Source organism: Apteryx rowi, unplaced genomic scaffold, assembly GCF_003343035.1.
Source record: "Apteryx rowi isolate R43461 unplaced genomic scaffold, aptRow1 scaffold_59, whole genome shotgun sequence".
Lineage (NCBI taxonomy): Eukaryota > Metazoa > Chordata > Aves > Apterygiformes > Apterygidae > Apteryx > Apteryx rowi.
Genome location: NW_020450860.1, coordinates 1,210,029 through 1,230,056, shown reverse-complemented (window position 1 = coordinate 1,230,056; position 20,028 = coordinate 1,210,029). Strand labels below are relative to the sequence as shown.

The following is a 20,028-nucleotide window of genomic DNA, read 5'->3' as shown; positions in this document are numbered from 1 at the left end:
ACTGCAAACAAATCTTCCTGTATGTTTTACCTTTAAGTGGTGATAGTTTTGTTTGGAAGTCTCGTGCTTGTATGCTACATTGTAATATTGATGAATTGTTAAGTTTGATGTTAATTTCTCTTAAAAAATTTACAGCTGCCAAAGAGACACAAATCCTTGAAAAGGAAAGAAAAGCAAAACTTCAATATGAAAAACAGCTGGAAGAAAGGCAGAGAAAGCTAAAAGAACAGAAGCAGAAGGAGGARCAACGGAGGGCAGCAGTAGAAGAAAAGAGAAAACAAAAAATAGAGGAGGAAAAGGTAATGTGTCAAAGTTGTATAGTTTTATAGCAACTCCTACATTGTGTTCTTACCATATCCTGAAGTGAGGAAAAATAGGGTGGTTACATTCATCCTGTTTTGGTTTGCTTGGAAAGTTACAGGAATTCTCTGTGTGTCAGAATATAAAGATGTTTTACACATCTGTACAGTGGGCTGTATAGATCTGTCTCCTTCTCCCCATTGCAGTCCTAGCTTTGAACTTTAGGAGGCTTTAGTTACTGTTTGGCCTTTGGTTATTTTTAACATGAGTGGAAAAAAAACCCTCATTCCTAGATTTCTAGCTTCCTTTCAGTGAACTTGCACTATAGAGTCTGTAAATTAGCATGGGTGACTGGTCTTAGATTTTTCCTGTGCCTTGCTTCCTAAGAACCCAACTGTGGCCAAAGAGGCTCATGTTTCCGTTTTTCTAATTCACTGTTACTGGTATATTGACTGTTCTTACCTGTCACTTTATCTTTGCTTTGACTGCACATTGACCAACAAAGCATTATTTGAGTTATGGAACTCATTGTTGCAAGATTCACAGAAGCTGAAAGTAGAAATAAATACATGAACTTGTCATCCCCTTTGAGGAATAGGTCTGCTGGTGGGTATTAAATGTGATGCAGATTCTGAGGGGGTTGATTTCTAGAAGCAGTGTGTCAGTGGTAAAAGCGCTACACGCATACTTGCTTTCATAAGCTTGCTGTACGCACTTGCTATGGGTTATTGCTGAAGAGATGTGGGCCTGGCTGGATCTTCCCCTTGGAGTCCAGTTATTGTTACGCTGTTCTGGTAATGTGTCTTTTATACCCTGTTTGACTGGCCATATTCTGCATGTGCAGTAGTGTTCGGTCATCTGTAATCAGCTTCTGTGTGTGTTCAGTGTGATATTTGAACTTCACGGAATAGCTTACATTGCTGAAGAAAAAGCAGAAATGCTTGGGTGGGCCTTGACTGTTATCTGATGCAGTATCATCTCTTTAAGCCACTACTCTGAGTAAAACCATCCCTTGTGCTTCCAGAGATGTGTTACCCTTAAGCCTACAGTACATTATCTGTGCAATTTTGAAGATGGTGGATATACTTTTTAGTGACCATCTGGGTGAATGATCAAGGAAAACAAGGATTAGCCAATGAGCATTTGATGGTGTTAACTTTGTCTTTACCTGATCCCTAGGGGAAGATCATACCTGTACACGGTGTTGTTCACAAAGAAACTGGCAGATAGGAATACAGTATGCACTTGACCTGTAAACCTTGCTTTTAACCAGGAGGGGAAAACAGATCTTGGCTTTCAGACTCTGACATTAGAGAACAATTGCTTTTAAAGAAGCTATCTTTGCCAGCAAGATACCATCTATGCTTGTAAATTTAGCAGGTATAAGTGCACGAAAAAATTCACAGTCTCCCACAGTCTTGTATGGTACATTAGCTAATTCACTTTTAGTTAATCACCTTCCTTAGATAATGTAGAGTAGGAATCATAGTCATGAATAATGTGGAAGAATAAGTGGTTCTCTGTCTAAGTCTTGAAGGCAATTAGCCATGGCTAAGGTTGAGATATCTGTCCACTYGCAATTATTCAATTATTCTGTACGTCTGTGCAACTGATTATGTTGATGTGTTGAGCTGATAACTGCTTTTCTGTTGTTTGTAGAGTGAGGCCTATGTCTTTAATTACAGCTTTCAGGAACACTGCGCTTATCTTCACAGAAATGTCACCTACAGATTGTATAATGTCTGGGTACTTTGGTATCTTAGGTAAAATCTAGTTGAACTTCATTTAAGGAAAAAAAAAAAAGCTAAGCTTTATATTTCAAATAAAACATTTTAATTTCATCTTTTTCATAGTGTATGGGATGCTTCCTTCTTTCCAAGTTTGCTTTGTCTGTTTTACACTGGGACTTTTTTAGTCTGCATTGTGAAATGCTGTTGAAAGAAGGTAAAAGCCTTCTGTCCTCAAGAGGGAGAAATGTTTGAATAATGAGTCCCCTTGGCATCTTACTATAATGGATCAGCAGCAAATACTGCTTCAAAAGATCATTTGGGATGTGACTATTCCAGAAAACAAATCTGTTGTTGATACATGTATGGAAACCTGGCTGATGATGGAAAAGAAATAGTCTAATATGGTTACAATTCATCTTTATGCACAAGAACCAAAGTTTCCCCGTTAGCACTTACTAGTCTGGAGGCAAAAGAGAAAGCTACCTTCATACTCTTTATCCTGTCGGCAGTGGTTGCTGAATATGGAGTTCAGGGGTCTTTTTGCAGTTTTGCATCTTGCTGTTTCTGGTTTCATTATATTTCTGTTAACATCATAATCTGTTAAGAGTTGGGTCAGTGCTTGTATAGTACTCTGCAAATACAAATAACCTTATACTTGGTATTTGATAATGGAGAATTTTAAACAGCTTTTAGAAATAACTTCAGAATATAAACAATCCAAACTGTAAGCAATTATTTTTACTCAGTTTGAGGTTCATCCCTATTTAGAAGATGAGTAGTGCTGTTTACTGAGCAGGGAATCTGTTAACACACCGAATGTAGCTATTTAAAGTAAAGAGTAGAACAGATGATCTATGCTTTAGCTCAGCCTAATCACGTTTGCAGTGTTTTGAAACCGTTAATTGTCATCAACATTGTTTGTGTGGTAGTTTTTACAACAAAAGCTTTTTATCAGGCAGTACAGGTAGAGCATTTTAAATCTTAATGGAAAAAAATCTGTAGTTTGCCTTCTGGCATGGTTGTGCTTGGTAGTGATTATATAGGTTCACAGAAATGTTGTTTGATTATAGGAGCGATATGAAGCAGTTGTGCACCGTACCTTGGAACGAAGTCAGCGACTGGAAACGCGACAAAAGAGATGGTCATGGGGAGGGTCTGTAACTCCAGATTCAGAGACTAAAACAGGTGAGTAGCACCTTTTCTAGCATGGCTAAATACAGAATACGATGGGTGAACTCTGGCAGGTGTAGCACTATTTAGGGGGACCTGGGCACCCTTTACCTCTCTTGGTTCTTGTAACAGGATCTACAGGGAGGTGTTGGGGGGAAGGGTTGTACCTGTACTCACTCTGAAATGCTGCTCAGACCTACGGCTGGTTTCGGCTTTGGGAAGTGCTAGACAGAAACCACCTGGAGATACAACACCTAGCAGCATTGTATTGCCTGCCCCAAACCATCAGATAAGGGGAGTCATAATTTTGAATATTAAATTAATTCTGATTCCTTCAGATGCGGTATGTTAACAGTGATGATAAAACAGAAAAAGAAATAGTGTACTGTGTTATTCTATAGAAAAATGTTTTAAACACACCCTTAGTGTTGCAGAATGCTAAATGATGGTTTGAATGACCAGTAATGGGTAAGGGGATGCAGTGGGCAGTGTCCAAGCTTCTTGGAGAATAGGTTCTGTCCTATATTAGGTGATGCATACTAATGCTCTTTAATTTGGGCTCAGACTGTTGTGTTTCACACAATTAACGGTTTCTGTTTATTAACATTCTGAAATTAGAACAGCAAATCAGGATTGCACTGGGAGGGATCTTCTCACGCAGTGCCTAGTTGGAAGAACTTCCCTTACAGTCATGTTTGAAAGGGAAATAAAACCCACTTAAAATCAAGTATTAGTTTGATTGAATTCTCATTTGAAAAGAAGGACTTTTAAGGATAGTGGCATTGGGTGGCCAGTAGTAATTACAGTGAGTAACTTAAAATAAGTAATTGTTGAGGAATAAATTAAAAACAAACACTCTTCAAGTCAGCCTGTCTTCTGAGTTACTGGAATTGTATTGAGTGTGTTTCAGCATCTGTTTTAGAGTTGGGGTTTTGTCTGTCAGTGAGATGGTGTTTGTTTATGACGTGCTTGGAAGTGCTTATGATATAAATTATCACTGTGATATCTAGCCTCCCCATGGTTTGGTAAAGTTACGCTGATTGCTGTTTGACCTTGTGACTTAGCTTACGAACCTTCTTCTTCTACAGAACCGCAGACTGCAGATGAAGGTGGAACTGGCGGTATTGATTTCCAAAATGTTCTTTTTTGTTGTTTTACACTCACTACTAACCTTTTAAACTTCAGTTCTTGTTTCTCTGAAACTAAGGAAAACCGTTTTCACATAGATCTTTTCCTGGATCTAGGCCAGCTGTGCAACAAATGTGATTCCTAAGTGGAAAGCAGTCCCCTACGTCTTTAACTATCCCTCCTAGCTAATTAAACTACAGATTAAGTCATGGCATCCTGAGGGAATTTTGAGAGAAAGGATATATGCATTTGGGTTTTTAAAGATGACTGGACACAGCATGGGAGAGGAGAAGAGACATTCCTAGCTGTATGTATTTTGAATATAAATTAGTACAGTGGTCTAAGTTAAAAAAAAAAAAAAATCCATCTCTGAACCCCTTTATTGTTTCCTAATTTGCAGAAAGTACTTGGTAAAGTTTGTTTTGTTTTGTTTTGTTTTACCAGCAAATGAAGTAGCATTTATAAAATCAAATGATACTTTGATAAATCTTTCTTAAAGGGAATGGCTCCTTTGTACAGTTTCATACTTTTTCCATAGAGGGCTCTGCAAAACCAGACCTGGCCATTTATCTAAATACAATTCTATGTATTAAATGCATTTTCATTGGWTTTCTAGCACTTTCCAGTGCAAAGATAAAGACATTTGTAGAAACCTTCTGGATTACTGATAAATTCATCAAGTCTGTATGTTTAATATGGGAAATTATTCTTTGTAGCTAGTTTAAGATGATAGCCTTCAGCTAAGACCCAGCTAAATCTAAATTCTGAAAATCTTTGCATGCTCTCAGCATTACTAATTCAATACAGCTGTCTCATAATGCTGACAATATGAGACTTGAAAATGCAATGAAAGTCTGACTGAGTATGATTTAACTGCTCAGGCTTATTCTGGCAGCACAGCAGAAGCATGTGTATTTTATTTAACGTCTCTCTTCCCTTTCTCTGCTCAGCATGAATCCCTAATTTTCTCCCAAATTAGCCAGTTTGCTTGGATTGGTTTACCTGTTAAACATGTGTTCCTTGGGTATATATATAAATCCAATTACTGTATTCCACATTACTGAGTGTCATTTTACTTGGAAACTAGGATATCAAATTTGTCTTATTTCTAAAGGAAAACAACATTTTTTTTGTCCTCTATTCTTTCCCATCTTCTCTAATTTTAAAGTTAAACTTGATAACAAACACAAAATACACCCTTTGCTGTCTCCTACTTTATGCTAGGAAACGAGTCTTGTCTCACCTTCTGATCATGGAGAAAGACCTGAACCATAGTGCTGCTGAAATGCATTAAAAAAAACACTGTCTTCCAGCAAACGTGCTCCTGATGTGAAAATAAACATTGAAGCTGTACCTTCTGCATCATAAAGTAACAACAGGAGGAATATATATGTTCTGCTACATTAGATCAATTTGAGTAACTTGGCACTAGTTTTGAAAAATTTGGCTGTGTAGATGAAAAGATAATGCAATGCTTGACCAAGACGCTTTTGTCATTCACGCTGTTTTAAACCTGTGTTATTCTTCAAATTGAGATTTCAAATGTACAGTCATCTTACCTGGGCTGAATAATGTGAAACCATGATTGAATTAATGCTTTTCATATTTCTTCCCACATAAGGATTATCCTTAGCTTTTTAACTTTCTGGGATGTCATTAATAATCTACCCATACTGTATAGGATGCATAAATCTACCTGTTTTTAAAATCCTTATTTGTTCTCTTCCTCCTTATATTTGTGTAATTGTTGGAATGAAAACAATTATTTTTGGATTTTTTGAAAAATGACAGCCTATGAATTCTGCATTATCATTGTGGCTGGGTAATGCACCTTCTCTAACAGCATGTTTAGAGCAAGTTTCAGTATGATATTTTTTCTCTACCATCAGTTTCTATGGCAGATCTAGATTTAGAGACTCCATTTCTTAAAATGAAAAACACTTGGAGTGAGGGGGAAATTTTTTTCGAGTTTCTTTATATTATTTTAAAGCTCTTCCAGATACTAGTGAAGAGTCTTTCATACAAATACATGCATACAAAATCAGACACATTCTTCCATGGACTGGCCATGTCAACAGTAACATCTAGGAATGTTGACTGGTAGAGCAGCATTTATCAGGGGTGGAGGTAGTGTGTTCTGAAAAGTAAACCCCATGTAATTGAACATTTCAACAACCAACAGACATTCTGTATGATTTACAGAATGTGATTCAGTGCGACCACACCAAACACCCGACTGATGGTCTGAAATTTAAAGATTGATGAAAGCGCCAGGGTCAAATGTCACCTTAATGACGCTGCTGTCAGTGCTAAGATGAAACATGCGGGGTGTGGGTCTGCCAAGAAACTCAGGTGAAATGGCAAGACTGTGTAATAAAGCATCCTCGATGACAGAGTCCTTGCAAATGAGAGAGGTTTAGTGATGAGTGCGAAACAAAACTAGCTGTTCAGGTGCATCCCAAGTAGAGACATGTGCCAGTAGAATAGAAATTGGGCTGCTCGATTCTCCCCTTTCTAAACAAAGAGACTAGTAGAAACTTGGGAGGAGCTGTGAGACAGATGATCTTTATTTAGTCTAGTTTTATCCAACCTCAGATAGGCAGTGCTCCAGCACCCCCTCTCAGTGAAATTCAGTGAGAAGCTACGGCTGAAAGCTGCTATCTCTCATAATCATTTTCTTAAAGCACTGTGTTTTCTAGCCCCTTACCCACTACAAGACTTGCTGCATGACAGTCATATGCTTTCTTTGGCTAGGTTGCTACATTTTGTTTTCCTCTCTATTAAAAAAATACAAATGTTTGGTACGATATGGGATTATGCTATATGCTTCTTCCAATTCAGTTCCTTTGCATGGAAGTAATTTAAATTTAACTTTCCAAAATCCAGAAGAGTCTGTTACCTATGTAATCAAACTAACTTCTTCAAGAATATCCTGTTTTCTGAAGCTTTTTTCCTAGTGAATTGTCCAAAGCTTTCAAATTTGCAGAAGCTATCTCATGATTGGAATAGGGAAAAAGTTGAGGCTGTCTGATCATATATTTACAAATATTTTGATCAAAAAGGCTTTGACTTTTTAAGATCTCCAGGCAATTAATGCAAATTAAAATTTTCTGGAAAAAAAAAGCTCAAATATCTGCATGGATATACTTTCTTCTGGAATGGTAACATATAGTACAAATTATATCTTTTCAGTCAAAGGCATCAATTTTAGCCCACGTTCTTGTCACTTTGCCCTCTTTCCCCATGAAAAATGGACACTGATACTCCTTTTTTTTTGTCTGAACAGTCTTTTCAGTTTTTTCTTCTGAGTCTTCTAATGTATCCTGAGTCTTCTAATGGAAGTTTCATCACTTGTAGTCTCTTGACTAAATAACACAGCCCACCTCAAGAACCTGCAAGCTTGCTGAAAAATACTTTGCTTACTGTAATGTTTCTCAAGGCAAGATTTAATTTTCTGTCCTTTGGATCTCAGCAAGTGATAGACCAAGTTTCAGATTTCATGCAAGTGTTGAAGTCCTAATTTGAACAAAGGGAAACTTGTTTTAAAATACCTCCATGATTGAAGGCATTTGATTTCTGCACAGTTGAAGTTAATGCAGTAGCCAAGCTTTCTTTTAAGAGTAGCCACTAGAGGGTAGAGTTTCCCTTTGAAAACACCAGATACAAGAATTACCAGTTTCCTGATGTTTCTGCTCAGTCGTCTTCATTCACAAAATGTCCTTTCTTCTTACCTTAGAAAAATATCTGCAAAACTCAGATATCCATTTCGTAACCAGATTCAGTAGATGCCCCATTCTCCCCCCACTGCCTTATGGGGGCTGTTCTCTTAATTCACTGTGGCAAGAGCTTTCCACTTCCTTGGCCTCAACTCCAAAATCTGGTTTTCACTTCACATGGTTTTGCTCCTTTGAGAGGGAGTCCAATGGCTCGTGGTGCGCAGGAATCTGGGTTGGGTACATATAGCRAAAGTATGGTGCAGAGGCAGGCCTGTCCATATGCATCCTTGTATCCTGGCTGCTTCTACAAGGAGCTGCTATAGCATGCTAGCCAAAGGGAAAAGAAGCTGCCTCTTTGGTGAATAATGCTGCTTTTTCCTGTGGCATTACTTATGCACTAATGAGTTCACATTAATCACCTTTGCTGTCCAGTATGCCAGCAAAATCAATTACTTGTTTGATGTATAGAATTTTTTGTGTTTATTGTGCTAGTCTGCACTGCTTTGTGTGCGCTACCCTTCTCTGCTTATTGAGTTTCCATAGTAACAGATACATGCTTTTCCAAGGCTTTCCCACTTTGGAATAGTGTACATCCTGAAAGAGCATTTCTGAAATTAAAAAGCAAGTCTTCATCTGGCTTGAGGTAAACTTGAAATTTTAAAATATGATACGTGATCATAGGATTTTTTTTTTAACACATTCTGATACAATTTATTTAGAAAAGTTGGAAGACTAGTAGGAAGCATGAGCTTAAGGAATAACTTCTAGAAAAACTTTTCAGAAATTTCTAAAATGGTTAGAGCAACCCTTGAGAAATACTCAGAAGCAGGAGTGCTTTCTTACCTTTCCTCGGGACTTGTTTTATCCCTCCAAAAGCATTTGTTTTGTTTTGTTTTTGCTAACTAGCGAATGATTGAGTTAACTGTTTTAACATACCTGGGTGGAAGGAACAAAGAAAGAAATTATTGCTATTCAAGTTTTTTTGTTGCTTTATGTCTTGTCAGTCTGGTAACAACACACAATCTCAGTAGCCTTTGCCTTTACATGTTAGGAGCACAGGCTTTAAAAATCTCTTGTTTGCATGCACGTGCATAAAATCTTGACATGAGTCCAGTAAAACTAACGTGCCATTTCTGTGCAAGTTATAACTTGTGCTAGTTGTGTCAAGTGTGTTCAAAGTTCAAAAGAAAAAGAATCTGTATTTCTCATTAAGCAAAACTGGAAATAGCTTTCAGGATGTAATACTCACTTCCAAAGTTATCTCAGAAGAATGTGTGAAAGGTGCTTCCTCAGATACGAAGGTGAATTCTAAAGTAACCGCTTCTTTACGCAGCCAGCAAGCGGTCCACCTCCACAGCAAACCTCAAACAGGCAGAAGCTGTCGTGAATAAACGTTTATCATCATCTGCAGCACTTCTAAACACTTCTGATCGAAGTAAGTGTTTGTGTTTCTGCTAGCAGCAGGTGTACTGCTCAACTGTTATTTGAGGAGGAGGAAGGATACTCCTCTTCCTCCCTAGCTGTATCGTTCACTTCATATGTTGATCTCAAATGCATTTCATGCAATTTGTTAATCCAGCTTGACTGTTCAGGGCTTTGACCCAGTTGATGTGATCTCTGTTAGAGGAGAAGAGTAACGGTAAAGACTGTTGGTTTTTTATTTTTATTTTTATTTCTGTAATTGTTTTACTAAAGCCAAATCTTGGTGAATGACTGATTCATAAATCACTTCACATCAACTTCAGGGGTTTGCATGCCTTAAATCACACCCTAAAATTTAAGCAAACTAAAAATAGTACAAAATATAAAAATTTGGCTTGTTCTGTTACACAGTTTCAAATCTTTGATTGCCTTGGTGGAGGGAAATCAACTTAGTTTTGGCATCTTTCTATTATGCAGGTCCTGTACTCTGTAGACACACACCTCCTTTCTAATATTAGAATTCAGATACAGAAGAATGCATGAAAAACTCTACTTTGACACCTATAGGAGGTTTTTGGTTGGATGGACATTGTTTTGCTTTGACCTGGAATAGTGTAGCATGATTATAGCCATAGAGTGCTACTCTGACATAATTTCCTAGCCCATTAAAGCAGTGTATTATAAGAGCTTGATACTGATACACAAATTAGCATTTCTTAAACTGTTAGTACACACTGCTGCTTCCAAACATTCTGGGGTATATCTTACTGTGCCAGTGACTGTCAAGGAATAGAAATAGCCTTGAATCCAGCTATTCCTTTTGACTTTTTTTAATGGGCTTCTGATAATGTTTTTGTGCCAGAGATCCTCTGCCAATTTTTGTGGCTTCCAGTCTCATTTTGAATTACAGCTTTAGGGTGGATGAACCTCCTGAGTGCATTGTGTCATGTGAAGTGTGCACCACCCAACTGGTCCTAACTAGGATCTAGAGGGATGGGATAAATTTCTGCCCTTTCCACTCTCTGGTAAATCTGTTCATGCGAGTGTCCTCTCTTCCTCCTCTCCTCTCCCCGCTCCCCATATGTATAAAATACCTAAAGAGGGGAAGTGTGAAAGAAAGCTTGTAGGATGTTACGTCCAGGTTATTCTGTAAATCATGGCAATCTGCCTTTTCCAAATCCAAAAAATGTCAGAAACACATGGAATTGTACTAATCTACTTGTTGTTAAGAAAAATAAAAATGATTTGTGTTATTACAGATTGGTTTATTTTAGCCTGAGATTTCCCTGTGGCGAAGTTTCTCCAGTGTTTTAGGAGCCTGCCTGTATCCCAGAAGGTTTTTTTTTTTCCCAAAAAAGATGAAAAGCATTAATAAACTAAGAGCTGTTTAATTCAAAAACAAGTTCAGCTAGGTCTACACTGCAGTGTTGTGTCAATCTACAACCTTTGATCAAATTTGCTGCGCTAGAAAAATCTCTAACATGGACACAGCTAACTGCTTTTACTGGTTCATTTTGGAAGGTGATGCAGCAAAAATCTCCTTGTACTCATACACAGCATGCCTGATAAGTAATCAGTGAACATATCTATACTGGCATAGCTGCAGGGGCAGTCTCTCTGAGTCACTGGAGACTTCCTGTGATTTTAAATGATTTTTATATATAATGTGTCTGCCAGGTTGAGCCCTGGGGTAGGAGCCAGAGACAGGGCTGTAAAGAACAAATTAAGCAACTAACAGAGAAAGTAAGTCATTAGTTATCAACTAATTGGGATTGCTTTCAAGCTTACTGTCTACCTTCAAATTCCTTTGTGAATCTTTAGTCGCTTTGGAGAAAAATTTCTCAAATGGCCTGAAGTAGATGATGTTTGGACAGGACTCCAACTGATCAAGTGGTCAGGATTAGAGGTTGACAGCCTGACTGATTTAGATCGCCGCGACAAGTTAGAGCAATTCTGTGCTCTTGATCTGGCGTTCAAGAAGAAACTGGCTGTTTGGTAAATGATGGCTAAATTCAAACTGCGGAGAAAATACAACTGCAGGATTAACCAAATTGCTTCTGCTGCATGTATGTGCCTGGGGAGGGGGAGGCACAGAATTTGGAAATGAGAGAAAGATGCTTGTCCCTGGGTCAGTGGAGTATTTCTTCAGCTGTGATCTGTGCTAACTTTCAGCTGAACACTGTTTATTGCTCTCTTGCTTGTACAGAATGTGAGCAATGGCCTTTTTTAATTATTACATGCATTTAAAAAGGCATACAAAGATGGCCTCAGGAGGTCAAACGCAGTCTATCAAGACTAGCATCCTGTCTCTGTGATCAGTAACGTACACAAGGAAGGGGTATTAGAAGCAATGCATATAGGGAGTGATTCTTCCCTGATACAGGTATCCTGCTTCTGAAGGATTCATAAATCCATGCAGTGACTTAATTGMGCCTCTGTGTCTTAGGCCTAAGTGGGGCTGGTGTTAGAAGGGACTTTCTAGACTTTTACACAAAATTAATCCATGCACTTTCACTTCCAGGTACCACAAAGAGAAGTGCCTCATTAAACAGACTGAATAACAAGGTTCCTCTACATTCTCAGCAGTCAGCACCCAAAGGGTCACAGGTGGAACAGAAAGGTGCTAGAAACCAGCTTGTTTTGAGAATTGGGAGGCAGTAAATGGGATATTTAAAAGTGACTTTAAACCATGTCCCAGTTTTATTATAAATGTTTTCATTCAGACTTTCGCTGCTGTGCTTGTGGTCCAAGCACTTGAATATAAATATTGTTATGCACATTCCAGTACCAGATATTCAATAACTTGGTTTCTATAAACCAGCTTTATTCCTTTGTACAGTGGAAGGGTGGGGGGAGAGAAGAAAACCAAACCATTTAGCTCGTGAGGAACTAGTGCTTCATAATGATAGACCAGGGTTTTTAGGTGGTTTTTTGACAAAAGMAAAGTATGGGAATGACAGTTCAGAAAATCATATATATAAATACCTTGTTAAAAATAATCTTCCTTACGCTTGGTCTCTAGGAGGAACAGAAAAGAAGAGGAGCACATCTTTGAATAGAATGAGTAGTAAACCCCCTTCCACTCCTGAGCTAGAAAAAGTGAAAAAGGAAGAAAAAACAGGTGGTTGTTTCATAAAGCTACATTTCTCTTAAAAGGCATTCACAGTAAAGTTTGGATAGGCTAAATTCCACTAGTTTCCTTTGGTTCTCAAATCTCTAGAGCTTTTGTAAGGACTTTTAGTTATCTAGTGGTAAAGATAGAATTGTAAATGGTAAAGATTAAATTCCTTGCTTTGAACAAAAAATCCTATAAGAAGGACTTTTAATTAAATTGTGCTGTAAGTAGATAGCAAAATGTCTCTCTGCTCAAACTAGAGAGATGTATATTTGAAAGTTGATAGACTTATATGTAACTATAGTAAAAATTTCACTAATATGTTCACTCAGGTAAATCTTACACTTTCGCTTTTTAAGCTCTGTTTCATCATTCAGTTTAAAAGCAACTTCTCTGTTCCTGCTGCTGGCCTTAACTTTGTGCATGCAAATGAAGGAGGAAACCTGTTCTCACTTGAGTGTTTTCCATTCTTTGTWTTCCCCACTAGGTTACGAATATCTCTTTTCTAGTAAATCTTCCTAAAGCTGAAGTCTAGCAACTTTTCTAATATGTTTTTCCCTTTGAGTTAACAATTCTGAAACTTTCCTTTTTAGCAGCTCTTGCCAACACTCAAAACTACAGTATTCTGCTTCTGAACCTTTCCTGTATGGGAGAATGATGGATGCTGTCCATGTGAATTTGTATGTTCAGATGATGCCTGACAATAACCATCTGCTTTGATTTGAGAGGCCTCTGTTTATTAAAGAGCTTTTCCTGCAATCTAGAGAAGAAAGCTCTGCAGAGCTGGGTCAAAATTGTTTTGTATTTTGACCAACTTCAGCACACGTCTGTGTTGTGTGTGTCAGTCCTTACTCATTAAAATGATTAGCAACCGATGGACAATCAGTGCAACATTAGAGATTGCAGTGTTTAATTCTTCCGTATTATTAGTTTGGATTTCCCTCTTCATGACTTCAGTATCTTTCTCCAAAAAATGTTATGATTTGCAACAATGCTCACAAACCTCCTTTGCTTTGTGCTGCTTGTCTCTTCCATTATATGATTTCACGTTGGATCCTTTTTGATTTGTTCCCATCATTTAGCTCGTCGCTCCCAGGTCAGTCCTCTGGACAGTAGCGTAATCAGTCGCCTCCTCGCCCCCACACAGGCCTCCTTAGCTAGGAGTAAAAGTGCTGCTACATTATCGGCTGATGGACAAGATCCCTCAGGTAACAGGAGGACAGTARAGCCTGAAAGTTTTATGCAGTTGCTCTTCAAGCAAGCAACTTACATGATAGTCACTAACCATGGTACTCTTCAGTATGAATTGGACAGTTAATATATGGTTGCATATTATATTATTTATCTAATATTTTCTTTGGTCAGCAATAACAAATTCATATGCTACATTGCATGTTTACTTTTCAAAACTGTAGAATAATACTGGCTTTTAAACTCCAGTGTCAGTTTACTTGCTCTGCAGAGAACTGAATGCTGGTGTTCTGTTTTGTTTTTCTTAACTGACTCAGAGATCTGCATTTGAGTGTACCCTCAAATGAATCTGAGGCATATTTGTCAGAGAACAGTGGTAGGAAATGGGAGAAAAAAAAATCCAAACATATGACTTCAAAGGAGGCCAAAAGAAATAAGTGTAGGGCCCAGATTTCTTTATGGGGAAGAAACTCTTGTAGGAACATGACAAAAGGGATGTTTTAACATAAGTGCAGGGAGCTCTGAGCCAGCTTCATTCAGGCTGATTGTAGAAGCGGAGGCATATTAGAAGGAGAGAACATACTGTAGAGGAACCATAGCTGGCTCATGCAATTTTGTATTGGTCCAAACTGAGCTGGTAAGTCCCCACAGCAGCTCAGGTTGGTACTAGCACAGGGATCTCTACAGCATATTCCATTTGCAAACCCTAGGTGTGTCCCACGTGTCTTAAAATGGTAACTGGATGACTGTAAGAACACTCCAGTAAATATGCATCTGGCACTGCTGTGGAGTCCTTTCTCCTCCTCTTTTACCTTTCAACTTACATTCCCAATTTTGCTCATTTCCTCTTAAGTATATTCCTCCGTCTTTATTTTTTATCTTATGCCACTTAACTTGGTCCTTATTGGTAACAGTAACATTTCTACACTGCTACTCTTGTGTAATCAATCCTTTACTTTTTTGGTTCATAGTCAGTGGTTGTATTTTTTTCCACACCTATATCTGTGCSACTTTTATTTTACCATGAATATTTCAATTCATGTCATGTGGGGAAATACCATCTTTTTCACTGTTACTGACAGCATGTGATTTATTCACTATTGCTGAGTTAGATAACTTTTACAATTGTATCAGTTTACTTAGAGGTACTTTCTTCATTTCGGTAGACACCTACCTGTGCTTTAGCACAAACTAAGCACAAACAGAATGCAGTTCTCCTTAAACAAATGCTATAAGTATAAAAATAAAATGTGTTTTCCGTAAGAGTACAGAAATTGAGTGCTAGCATCTGTCACAATTTATCTGTCACACTATAGAAAAATCAGGCGCCTGGTAGAGAAGTAGATTTTTACAAATATGTATATCCATCTATGGTTATCTTAATAAAAGAAGTAATTTGAGAATATAATCTCTTACAGTATCTTACTACATGTGAGGAGGTTGACGTTTAAGGTAGCAAAGCTATTTTAGTTTGACAGTTAATCCTTTTCTGTTGATCAGTTTCTCACACACCTTCTATGTTGATTTGTTAATGTGGATAAAAGCCACAAATAGGTAGTGATAAAGGGATCAGAGAGGGAAAGTAGAATAAAATACTGTTGCATGAAGGCTTATTCCACAAGAAAAGTGTGTAAAATGATGCTCAGATTCCTGATGTAGTGCTGCTTTGTAACCAGTCTTTGAAAGGAAGGAATTTTTCCTCCCTGAGTATGGGGGAAACATTCTTAAAACTAGAACCGATCCCTGTAACATGAAGAACTTGTAATGAATGTTGCTAGGCCATTAAAGCTATTCTGAAGTATTTGTGACTAGATGCAGCTTGACTGAAGTGAAAGTTACACTGATGTGTTGCAAATTTAGAGATTGTTTGGAAAAGCATTTTATTTTTATCTGCTCCAAACTGCTGCTTTTCAGAATGGTTTTATTCTTGGTGCTATTGCTTCCAAAGTACTAATTGTGGTGGTGGTGTCTGTGTCCATGACCCATTGCAATGTGCACTTCCTGTGGTGTTTCTCTGTATGGTTTCTAACACACACAATCTTTCTTTCTCTCTTTCTCCCTCTTCCTTTTCTCCTGTTCTTATGCTGTGCACTTGGTTCTTGTTTTGTCTTGTCAAATTCCTAACTTTTATAGAATCTTACCTCTGTCCTCGTTCAGCTTCAGCCAGTTCCATCAATTCCCCAGTTCCAACTCCTAAGGTGCCCGTGCGCAGTCGTAGCATCGACAGATTGAAGTCCACTGTATCTTCATCTGATGCAAGTTCACCTAATTCAACCCAGGTTTGTTGAAAATCCACAGGATTTAGCTTTGTATTAATCTGGGGGTTTGGAACAGCTCAGGATGGGATTCTGTTTTGTTTTCTTATTGAGATGTCCTGTAGCAATTGCTTCAAAAAACATAGTACTGAAGTTGGATTTGAATTTTGTGATCCTTGATCTCTCTAATATCTTAAAGACATGCTGCTTGCTACTTATGGTTCCTGAAATTTCAGTTTTGTAACATATTTTCTGGATCTGTGTTTTAGAATAATGCATCTTGTTGAGAAGTTGTATGTTTGTTGTGCTAACAGCTACCCTGTCTTCTCTGTCTTTAATGTATCCTAGAAAGTGAGCATTATTGTATTTTTATGTATTTTCTTAGAAATCAGAGACAGAAAAACCGTCCCCAGGTTCTGGGGGAAGACGCCCTCCATCACCATCTGTGTCTGCCCGTAGAAGATCCCCTTCTCCTGCTAATTTGGTGAAGCGTCCTCCGTCGCCTTCTACAACTAGGTATGCATCCTGGTTAAATATCTTTTAGTTTATTGGACCGAAATGAAGGCTGCTTCCTGTCTCAAAGACAACTGTGCTGTTAGAACTCAGACAACCTACGCAAGGCCATGTTCATGTACATAAGGACTTCACTTTGTCCAGTTTGTCTTTTCCACAGTAGAAATGCAACTATTACTTAGGCCTTCATCTCTTTTGTGCAGACAAAATATACCACTTCTTTTGTATGGTCTGTACACTACAACAAATAGGATGCGTGCAAGCTTTCACTTAAGTCAGTCAAACTGTGTTAGTGTAGGAAGTTCCTTGGATTGGAACCAAAGGGTTTATCCTCGACATGGAGTAAATGGAGGTCTGTGCTAGAAGACCTGTTTTAATGTTAGCCCACAAGGACTGAGTCCAGGTGCCCGGAGTATTTTGGAATCCTATGTTTCAGTTTTAGGAGGAAGGCAGCAGTAATTTGAGTGTGGCCTTATTTTTAAATAAGGTACGTAATATAAACTAACCGAAGTAGACTGCTGTCTTGAGCTGTGTGCTTGAGGTTTGCAATGTTAGCCCTGAAGAATGTTCTTTATTTCAGCAGACAAAATCAAAAGACTCGCCCGCTTTCACCTAGCATATCAAAACAGAGGCCACCATCTCCTACTCCAGTCTCCAAGCCAGCACCCATCCAACGCCCACCTCTCACACCAARTGTTATGAACTTTACCAAAAAGAAAACTGAAGCAGAGAGCAAACCAAAGGATAAGAGCACAGAAGGAGCAGGACAGGAGCAAGGTGCTTCACCTGCCTCGGATAGGGACACAGTAGCAACTAGCACAAAGACCAAAGAAGGTGAGTGTTTCTCAGTGACTGATGTACTCAAGACATCTCCAGTGTATGTTAGGACTGGTAAAGTAATTAGTTTATAAGGCAAACCACTAGAGATTAGGACGTTTAAAGGTGGAAGCAGTTCATTGCTGATTACTTATTTAATAGTTTCACACAGTGTGACTCTGGGGGGGAGGGGGAGGTTAGTACAGTAGTCAGTTTATTTGACTTGGAGATCCAAGATTTAAGTCAGTAACTCTTAGTATTTCTGTTTACACTGTAGCTTATGAAAGTAGAAATCCTCTTTGCCTTTTGGACTTCCTAAGTTTCCTGTTTTCCTTTTGGACTTTTAGACATCCTAGATGAGAGGTCTACTACCTTAGGTTTGCAAAGCCAATAGCTAAACATACAGAGGATTTTTGATCTGGTTGGTAGTTCTTAAAATTGTACAGAGACTTACTTGGAGAAAAAGATCAGCTATTGATGCAACATAGCTTAAAAGCCAGTTTTCATAAAACTAGAAACCTGCCTGAATCTTGATTCCAGTCAATGTATAATGATTGCTGCCTCAGGAAAAAGTGGTCAGTGCACAGGTCGTGCTGAGGACTGTACCTGGGTGGATTAAGGAGAGCCATATACCAGAGAAGCAATTAGTTTCCTGGTCCTCTTCATTGTGCCAAGTAAGCACAGCGCCTGTCCCTCATGCTGGAAGAACACTCTCTGCCTTCTGCAGAACAGAGTCTGGGAGAGTCTTCTGATGAGGACTTGCAGGCACTTCTCTGTGGAGAAGGACATAGGGGAAACTTAACAGGAAAAGGAGGGATCTCTGGAGTTTAAACTACAGCCAGTGGGCAGTACTGAGGGTGAAAATCTTTCAGAAATGACAGGTAAGTAGGAACATATGCTTGCTGCATGCTGCTGCATGTACAGTTCCTTTTGTGCATTCCTCAGCTGGTACAGTTGTCTGTCACTTCTGCGACTCTTCTGTGACACTACTCAATGTTGGATGTGAAATACTTTTAGTCTGTTGAAGAACCCATTTATGGTACAGTTCTTTGAGCATATGTTCCTCTAGAAGGAAGCCTGGGTGTTGTAGTCAAGTGTCAATGTTTGTATGAAGCTGCACATCCGTCTTCAAACAGTGTCTCATCATTCTTCTTTGCAGTCAAATGTCCATCTCTCCATGTGTGTACMTTACTGTAATAAATGTCTTGCATGCCTCAGAGGGGACATAATCAGTTGTAATCAATGTCATCACTTGGTGAAAGCTGCCATAACAATCTGTCCTATTCCTGTATCTTCCACTTGTTTTGGAACAGGTGTCCTTGTTCCTTGGGTGCCTCACCTGTCTCTTCTCCACACTGACTTCTGGAACTATATTAACCCAATTTATCTGTTTCTATTTTATTCTATTGCTAATATCCAAGCTAGTCATCTTTGTCGTGATTTGTAATGGTGTTGGGTGAAGCTCTTTTTCTTTGGCATATACAAGATAAGGAAATAGTGGCCATGTTGTTGAACCTAGAGATGATTTGGTTTATCTCTCTGAATATTTTGATACAATGGAATATTGCTGAGTGTTTCACATGTGAATGTAGGGCAAAATCTTTGTTCTTAAAAATAAAAAGTTGCATGTATTTTTCAAGGCACGTGGTGTGCAGTAGGTGTTGAAGAGCAGGAAATAGTGATGGACATCTGTGTAGGCACTTCACCTTGTGGACTGGTGCAGTACCATATCTCAGTCAGCTTCTAAAATCAAAGTGCACCAGCAAATGGCATGTGGCAAATCAGTGTCTTGTAGGTTCAACGTAATTGAGCTTTGTGTACTTGGATCTTCATACCATCTCTTTTCACTCAAACTGAACTTGATTGCCTGTTGCTGACAGACAGCAATCAAGTCTCTTTGTCTTGTTTTTTATGTGTCTTTGTACAGAAATATGCCGTTCTGCAGTAAAACACTTTTTATTTTTCAGTGGCTTGGAGCAGTTGTCATTTCTGGCAGCAGCCTTTCGCAGCTTCTCTGAGAGTTAAAAGGCTTGTTTCAACTTAAAACATAAGAAATGCTCCTTCATGAGCTCACACCTTATGCGTGATGATAGGTAATAAACTTAGATCTATCATGGAGCCTCACTTTTTTTGTATCCAACTAGAGAAGGCTTTGGAATAAGAGTTCTGGATAAAGTGTGTATATATGACTTGCCTTGAAATGAGTTGGAATCTTCTCTCCATCAAAGTAATGGTTCAATACAAGCCTGCTTGTGTTCTCGCTGTCARAGTGAAAAGTAACAGTCCAGCAAGGTAATGACACTGGCTTCTCCTCACGCAGCAGATAATGTGGAATATTTTTTAATGCCTTGTGAAAAATTACAGCTTAATGAGAGAAAAGGAGGAGGTTCAGCTTTCACCTCTTCACATGTCTCAGGTCTTCTGCATCCTTCCCACTCACTTGGTGACCAAGTACTGCTGGAGAGGAGCTGTCTAGAGGCAGTCTGTGTTCCTAATGACTGCAAGTATCTTAATAGTGCCTCTTTGCTCTTAAACCATAGGCTAGAATTAAGCAAGACCAACAGATCAGCTGTCAGTCCTATGGGTATATTTAAAATTATTCTGAGACATCTCTCTTACCTGTTTTCCTCTTTCCCCTCCCATCAGGAGGAGGTCATTTGAGAAGACAACCA

General features: G+C 38.6%; 1 protein-coding gene across 1 annotated transcript in view; it reads left to right on the top strand.

The window, feature by feature from the left end:
- MAP7D3 (MAP7 domain containing 3) overlaps positions 1-20,028 on the top strand; it is a 33,789-nt gene that overhangs the window by 2,275 nt on the left and 11,486 nt on the right. Inside the window, exons 3-12 of the mRNA XM_026082680.1 lie at positions 136-299; positions 3,101-3,215; positions 4,289-4,321; positions 9,378-9,479; positions 11,988-12,086; positions 12,489-12,587; positions 13,664-13,789; positions 15,906-16,051; positions 16,413-16,543; positions 17,121-17,374. Of these exons, the coding sequence (XP_025938465.1) occupies positions 12,527-12,587; positions 13,664-13,789; positions 15,906-16,051; positions 16,413-16,543; positions 17,121-17,374 (718 nt within the window). The 5' untranslated portion in view covers positions 136-299; positions 3,101-3,215; positions 4,289-4,321; ... (1 more) ...; positions 11,988-12,086; positions 12,489-12,526. The remainder of the gene's footprint in view (positions 1-135; positions 300-3,100; positions 3,216-4,288; positions 4,322-9,377; positions 9,480-11,987; positions 12,087-12,488; positions 12,588-13,663; positions 13,790-15,905; positions 16,052-16,412; positions 16,544-17,120; positions 17,375-20,028) is intronic.